Raw genomic sequence first — 8,582 nt, 5'->3', positions numbered from 1 at the left:
AAAGGTTTACAGTTTATAACATGAAAGACATTGCCCAGTTGTTTGAAAAGACACAACAGAAAATAAACGAAATCATAAATATAAATAATCAGAAAGCTAGATGGTATGGGCAAAGAGGTAATATGCACTTCGTATGGAAATTTTATTTTAACAAAGGTCACTAATGTCATTCGAGATATTCAAGCCGGTAAAATCCCTGGTATATTAAAAGATACAGACCTTACCCAATGGTATTGTACTCACACTAATACTAGTGGTGGAATGAATGTACATTCTGGAGACCTTTGCCGGTTTCTACAATTCGAAATATAGGGATAGTGACACCACACCCTAATAGAGGGCCATTTGCTTGCATTGAAAACACCAAGCACAAGGGTCACCTACCACATGGATGGACTGTACTGTGTCGTTACCAATCACCAGACATTTCTCTATGGGGGTCAGTCGTGTCCAATACCCTATCCAAATTTTTGCTTTATTCCACATAAGTACACTACTATTGGGGAAATGGTAGTAACCCCCATACCAGTGTTAACAGAAGACTATATCATTGAGAGTACCCCTGATGTCCCAGATCCTATCACATACATACCCCATTTTGATGTAAAAATTGATACTTTGTCAGTAAACCTTCACAATCTGCTTGCAAGGAAGGATACCCATATAATTCAAATTAGTAATGATATGGTGAAAACAGAGAAAAGGTTGAATGAACTTTTACATGATGGGGATTTCATCTTAGTCACCACTAGGACCTGGATGGAAATGGGAATAAAAGGTCTTCTCATATTGCAATGTGGGGTACTGATTTTTATGACGGGCGTGGTGATATATCTTGGCCGACTTCTAAGATGGCAGAGGGAAAAACTCAACATTCTAATGGAGATTAGACATAGACAATTACTCACTTAAGTGTGGCCTCGTTTCATCTGTCTCAACTTGCCACAAGGGGTCATCTGTTGCCTTATGAGAAGTTTTATGAGTAATCGCCATTAGCAACTGGGAATAATTGTACATAGATGTGTATATACACATATATAATTTAGGATAAGGAATGTGTAGTATGTAGGAGATGGTTTCTGTAAGGCCCCGTACACACGAGAGGATCTATCCGCTGAAATTGATCCGCGGATCGGTTTCAGCGGATAGATCCGCTGGTGTGTACGATCCGCGGATATATTTCGGGCCGACCGATTTCCAGCGGATAAAAATTTCTTAGCATGCTAAGAAATCTATCCGCTGGAATCGGCTCCAGCGGATCGATCCGGTGGTCTGTACAGACTCACCGGATCGATCCGTCCGAACCCATCCCTCGCATGCGTCGAGGACCGTATCCGCGGATAAATCCTCTCGTGTGTACCCGGCATAAGGGTTAACTGGGCTGACAGGCTGGGTCTGAGAAAATCTATTTAACAGTCCCCTTTTGATATGCATGAATGCTGGGTGACGAGGTGCCATGGAGCCGTTCGGTCTGTATACCTAACTTGATATACAAACAAGCCAGGAAGAGATCACATCTGAAACCTGAAGTCTATGCGGAGCCGCCTTCGTTGGCTGTATTCTTCCATGTATAGCTAAGTGCCCCATTCAAGGGAAGTTAACGACCTTCGGTTTAATTAATTTATCTTCAAATCTAATTATCACTAAACTCATGTAGGGAGGGGTTAGTGGGGCAAATTAAGATATTGCCCATATTTGGGAAAGATCCACCCGGAGGGAGGAGAGAGCTAACAGTAGCCAATCATAGTGACCCTGTTTAAGTCAATAGGAGAGGGGCTCATATAAGGAGAGCCTCAATCAGTAGAGTAGGGAGATGAGATGACCTGGGCCCAGGAGTCATTATTTTAGGTAATTATAAGAGACCATCTCCCAGCACTTACAATATACTTGCTTTGTCATATGTTTTTCTGTTTGATATTTGTAGTGTGATGTATATACTTTGTATTTGAAACTAATATTTACTCCCTTGCTTAAGACTGTAAATGTGTGCGGTGTATTAGATAGACTAATAACAATTATCTAATAAATGTTTATTATATTGAAGCTTTCATATTTGGTCAAAAGAACTCTTATTTAACTCATATCATATCTTTGAGATATTAAATCTTAAATATACATTTAGAATCGCAACAGAGGTTTACCTAATAGTATACTTCTGTAGGTGATAACTACAGACATACAGCATCACAGACCTAGCTATCTGCCAGTGTGTATGTAAAATAATAACAGTAGGACAGAGATCGCTCTGTCAACAGACTTCAGATACCCACAGCTTTGCACAGCAACCATTACAACCTATGAATACTTGCCTAATAGCCTCTGCTTCTGGTCTGGATGAAATACAATACAGAGAACAGCAACAGCTGCTCCTTCATGGAAGATCATGTAGTCCAATTGTGTCTGCACTTTATTGGAAACTTCCTATATAAGTGTAGCACACCCCTAAGGGGTGGTGAATTTGGTAAATTTAGTTCTATTTCTGCCTTTGGAGAACACACAGCCAAGCACACCCCATTTTCTTTGCTCTTCCACTGGCTCAAAAGAACAGGCTAGGGGTTTCTGTTTTCATTGGGAACAAGGATTTTGGATAGGGGTAGAGAACATGGGATACCCCAACGAACTACAAAGTGGACTCCTCAACTTCTGGCTGCTCTGCACAAAATTGATTGTCCCATAGGATTCTTATGCTGCTAGTGTCCTTTACTCCTTCCAGAGTTCAAAGCTACACACAGTCATTACTCCTCAGCAATGGGATCTTCTATTCACATAGTCACAAGATGATCGGTTGCCTCCTGCTGATATCCACCAGGCTCTTTTTAGTGAGGAAGATGTAGACTCACACCACCATAGGACAGCTGGACTCTTTTCCACCAGCTTCCTTCTGGCTCTCTCCAGTGAGCTCCTCCAGAGCCATCTTGATCTCAGGACACAGATTTGTAAATAGGGTACCAAGCCAAGTCTAGCTGGGACCTCGGTGTCTTCCTTAAGACCTCCGGCAAAGTCTCTGCAGAGGGGTCTCCTCCTGCAGGACTGGATCCAGGAATACTGCCCCTGCTGCCTAGGCCTCAGGTCTCTCTTGCCACCTACTGGGCATACCTTTCAAGGGATTGGCTTGAGTCCCATAAATATTCAGTTTGCATGCCCTGTCCTTCCTCCCACTATGATTCTAGAATCATTTAGAAGACAGGGGGAAATAACAGAGCAAGAGCCTCTGAAACAGTGTGCAGCCCTAACGAATCAACCCCTTCTCCATTGATTATAAGGGAGCCAAACTAAATCTACCTGAATGTATTTTGAATATCTGTGAATATCTTGGAAAAATTAGATAATAATGTATCAAATGTACTGATGTTGATACTGCTTGGTGTGGCGATTTCACCTTGGCTTGATTTTTTTTTTATTGGCTGTTTTTGATTTTCTTTCTTTCTTTTTTTGTGTTGTGTTGTTGTTTATTATGATATATAAAACATTTTAAATAAAATCTGAATGAAAAAAAAATAATAACTAGCAGCCTACTCTACACTAGGAGGATGCTACATAAGAATATCATAGTCCTCCAGTTTGGGGTTTCTGACCCAGCTAACAGGGACAGAAAGTACATGTTCATTCCCCAAGCAGGAAGTGCCTGTCTGTAACCAACTAACTTTGTAATTACCATTAAGCAATACGTATTTATAATTGCAGACAACAAAGAAAAGGGCAGCTCACACCAATAAAAGCTAAAGATATAAAATGCAGGAGAAAAAAAAACAAGTCAAGTACATTACTAGATGTCTACAGTTTAGCTGTAAAACTAACAACAAAAATATAAAGTTTAATTTTATATTAATATTGTAAATATTAAAACGTATAAACAGGCACACATTTCACAAAAGACCAGAACTGTCCATCTGGGAGAAGCTAAAATTAAATAAACAATTTTCAGTCTCCATGCCAAGCTGAGGGACCAAAATATGTTTGTTACAGCATATATATATATATATATATATATATATATATATATATATATATATATATATATATATATATATATATATATATATATAAATGACCTTCAATTCTCCTAGTGTCTCTCACTCAAAAAAAAAATCAACCTGTCTTTTCCCACCAGAATGATAATTTGATGGCTGCTGAGAGATGCTGTGAAGATTAAGGAAAATATTAGAAAATAATCAAAATAATCAAAGTCAAATATATGATATTTATCTGCTACTGTCTAGCCAGGTAAGGTACAAAAGGCAACAAATATAATTAAAATATATAGATTATATATTATTCTAATAATTTTGTTTAATCTGACCTTAATAAATAAAAGGATTTTTTTTTCAATTGCAACCGTTTGGCCAACATCTGGATTCCCATTCAGAAAAGTAAGGTCCTATTAACATTTGGATGCAGCCGTAGACTCATGCCACACACTGCCCATCACTTGAAGGTTCAGATAGATGACCATTCTGGCAATCAGTCTAACAATGGTGGATGCCTAGACTCTATGGCCCAGATTCACGTACAGCGGCGTATCTTTGAGCGGGCGTAACGTATCGGATTTACGTTACGCCTCCGCAACTTAGACGGGCAAGTGCAGTATTCTCAAAGCACTTGCTCCGTAAGTTGCGGCGGCGTAGCGTAAATAGGCTGGCGTAAGCCCGCCTAATTCAAATTGTGAAGAGGTGGGCGTGTGTTATGTAAATTAACCATGACCCGACGTGATTGACGTTTTTAACGCATGCGCCGTCCGTGGACATATCCCAGTGTGCATTGCTCCAAATACACCGCAAGGACGTATTGGTTTTGACGTGAACGAAAATTACGTCCAGCCCCATTCACGGACAACTTACGCAAACAACGTAAAAAATTTAAAATTCGACGCGGGAACGACGTCCATACATAATATTGGTATGCCGCATGTACGCCTCATATAGCAGGGGTAACTTTACGCCGGGAAAAGCCTAACGTAAACGGCGTATCTGTACTGCATCGGCCGGGCATGTGTACGTTCGTGAATTCGCGTATCTAGCTGATTTACATATTTCTAGGCGTAAATCAGCGTACACGCCCCTAGCGGCCAGCGTTAATATCCAGTTAAGATCCGACGGCGTAACAGACTTACGCTGGTCAGATCTAATAGAAATCTATGCGTAACTGATTCTAAGAATCAGGCGCATAGATACGACGGCTCAGACTCAGAGATACGACGGCGTATCTGGAGATACGCCATCGTATTTCCTTTGAGAATCTGGGCCTATATGTAAGATCTAGGGATCTGGGTCAAGGTTGCAGCCACTTCCTGTAATGCTTTTTACATTATCGCTGCATTGAGCGGTTATTGTGAAGGTAACTGAATCACACTCAATGGCCAACCAATAAGTGAATGGTTAACTGGTGGGGGTCAAACCATTCCCTACTTTATCCAAAACTAAAAAATGCTTTGGCTATACATACACTTTATAAATGTGTTTTCAAGAAAGTGGGGTTTTTCTACAAATTGATTTACAAATATATTTTATTGTCTCGTTACAAATGTCTCCTGCCAGACATGATCTGAATGTTATGGAAGAAAACAACCGAACATCTCAAGAAACTTTCATCCTCCTCGGACTTGGATCCGATGTCCCATACCTACAAGTCATCTATTTCCTTGTGTTCCTTCTGATGTACATAATCACATTGTCAGGAAATCTTCTACTGATCATTGTGGTGAGGATCAACCCAAAGCTACAGACCCCCATGTACTTCTTCCTAAGTAATCTCTCAATTATTGACATCTTTTTCTCGACTTCCGTTGTTCCCAAACTTCTCACAAACACGCTGGCCATAGATAAAAGTATCTCCTTGGTGGAATGTGCATTACAGATGTACTTCAGTTTATCTTTAGGAGCAACAGAGTGCGTTATACTAGCCGTTATGGCGTATGACAGGTTTGCTGCCATCTGTAGACCATTGCACTACAACACCATCATGAACAAGGCATTGTGTTTCAGTTTAGCAGCTGGATCGTGGAGTTTTTGCTTCCTAATCTCAGCCATCCACGTTGTCCTCATCTTCCAACTCCCCTACTGCAAGTCCCACCATGTCAACCACTTCTTCTGTGAGATGCCTCCTTTCTTTAAACTGTCTTGCCGAGATCCTTGGTTCAATGAGATGCTGATGTATATTGGAGCAGGTATTATAATCATGTGTTCTTGCTGCTTGACTCTAATTTCATACATCCACATCATCTCCACCATCATGAAGATCCGTTCCTCCCATGGAAGACACAAAGCTTTTTCCACATGTGCTTCTCACCTGACTGTGGTGAGTCTCTACTATGGGACCCTCATGTTTATGTATATGAGACCCCCCTCTATTTATTCTGCAGAAATAGACAAAACTGTGTCCATTCTCTATACAGCCGTGACACCGATGTTGAACCCCATCATCTACAGTATGAGGAACAAGGATGTCAAAGACACAATCACAAAACAAAGCAAACAAGAAATAAACATCTCCAATGGAAAAGGCTAATTAGAGACAGTGGCCCAGATTCAGGTACGACTTGCCCATTTCTTACGGAGGCGCAGTGTACCTTTTTAACACTGCGCCTCCGTAAATTTCCTCCGCTACGCTTGATTCACGGAGCAGTAGCTCCGTAATTTGCGTGGGCGCATGCTCCGTCGGGAAACTTTCCCGACGTGCATTGCGGCAAATGACGTCGCAAGGACGTCATTTGCTTCAAAGTGAACGTAAATGGCGTCTAGCGCCATTCGCGATTCACTTACGCAAACGACGTTAAATTTTTAATTCGCGACGTGGAAACGACGGGTATACGTAGCATTGGCTGCCCCTGCTAATAGCAGGAGCAGCCTTACGCGGAACCCGACAAACGGAAACGACGTAAACTGCGTACGCAGGGCTTGCGTAGGGTTGTGAATCGGCGTTAGTATGCAATTTGCATACTATACGCTGACCACTACGGGAACGCCCCCTCGCGGCCATCGTAAGAATGCAGCCTACGATATGACTGGCATAAGAGCCTTATGCTAGTCATATCTTAGGCTGCAGTCGGCGTATCGAGGTTCCTGAATCAGGAGCATTCGAGACGCCGGCGCAAGTAAGCAATTGCTCTGCGTAACTATGGTTACGCAGACGCAATTGCTTGTTGAATCTGGGCCAATGCATTTTATCTTTTTCTTTATCTGTAAGTTAGGCCGATTTCACACTGGGGCATAGGTGGCGTCGGCGGTAAAGCGCCGCTAATTTTAAAACCACCCGCAAAGCGCTGCTGCAGTGGTGCTTTGCCGGCGGCACAACTGCGGTGCCCATTAATTTCAAAGGGCAAGAGCAGTGGAGGAGCGGTGTACACACTGCTCCTTCACCGCTCCAAAGATGCTGCCAGCGCATCGCCTCAGTGTGAAGGCCCTCAGGCTTTCATACTGACACTGCAGGAGAGCTGTTTTTCAGGCGCTCTACAGGTGCTATTTTTAGCCCAAAGGCGCCTGAAAAACATCCCAGTGTGAAAGGGATCTAAAGGTGTTTTAAAAAGTATATAAGAAGAATGTAGTATACACTGCATATAAGTAAAGAGTACAGGTATCTGTAGGGCATAGAAGGTAAGAGGAATACCTCACTAATGCCTACGACCAAATGGCTGTGACAGAGGGAAGAGTGGCAAGGGAGTAAGGAAGGTGAGCATACATGGGCCAAGGAGAATGGTAAGGTAGGAGGTTGGTAGGAGCGCTTTTCCTAGAACAGTCCTTCAGGTGACATATGCATTCTATATCATCCAAGTTAGCAGGATAGCAAGCTTAAAGGGAGTGTTGCCTCATTAAGAGTTTTAACAAATAGGGGTAGGTACCATCATCCTAAAGTTTAGACAATGAGAAAAAGAGGAGGAGTTGTCAAGGGCTACTGTAACGCCAATGCTGTTGAGGACTATCTCGGTACCCAGAAATTGTACAAATTGATAAAAGATGAACATAAAAAAAATGATCTATAGAAAATTATTAAGAAACTACGCTAAAATACTGGAAAAGAAAAGAGGCTGCAACGCAGTTACAGCCTGTTCAATCTGAGAGCTGCGATTACCATGTAAACAATAGATACAAAAACAGAATATGAGAAAAATATAAATCGCGCTACCTCTAAAACATGTAAAAAAAGTGTTTAAATCACAAATCATAAAAAATATCCAAAAATTGACATAAATAATGTATGATGGTATATATAAATCACTAATATACCAAAAACAGGAAAGGTTGATTGCCACTATAGAGCACTATAGAGCAGTGGTCATCAACCCTGTCCTCAGGGCCCACTAACAGGCCAGGTTTGTAAGATAACTGAAATACATCACAGGTGATATAATTTGCTGCTCAGTGATCGCAGTATTCTAGTCTGCATCTCCCCAAGGTAATGCATAAAACCTGGCCTTTTAATGGGCCCTGAGGACAGGGTTGATGACCACTGCTATAGAGCACTCTCATACCCCTCAATAACAGTGAGTCAATGATGACATTAATAATAAACATCAAAATAAATTAAATAAAAATTATGCATTCAAATTAATCTTCTTAAAATGAAACAAAATATAAAATATTATAGAA

General features: G+C 41.3%; 1 protein-coding gene across 1 annotated transcript; it reads left to right on the top strand.

Annotated features, from left to right (window-relative positions):
* The first annotated feature begins 5,473 nt into the window (after positions 1-5,473).
* Positions 5,474-6,514, top strand: LOC120920494 (olfactory receptor 1009-like). Its single transcript, XM_040332612.1, has one exon. The coding sequence runs from the start codon at positions 5,521-5,523 to the stop codon at positions 6,502-6,504; it is 984 nt and encodes a 327-aa protein (XP_040188546.1). The 5' UTR covers positions 5,474-5,520; the 3' UTR covers positions 6,505-6,514.
* The last annotated feature ends 2,068 nt before the right edge of the window (positions 6,515-8,582 follow it).

Source organism: Rana temporaria, chromosome 13 (genome assembly GCF_905171775.1).
Source record: "Rana temporaria chromosome 13, aRanTem1.1, whole genome shotgun sequence".
Taxonomy (NCBI): Eukaryota; Metazoa; Chordata; class Amphibia; order Anura; family Ranidae; genus Rana; species Rana temporaria.
This window is presented reverse-complemented; position numbering and strand designations above follow the sequence as displayed.

Bases quoted from the DNA above. Each gene is read 5' to 3' on its own strand.
- LOC120920494 (XM_040332612.1), top strand. From the start codon at position 5,521: ATGTCTCCTGCCAGACATGATCTGAATGTTATGGAAGAAAACAACCGA.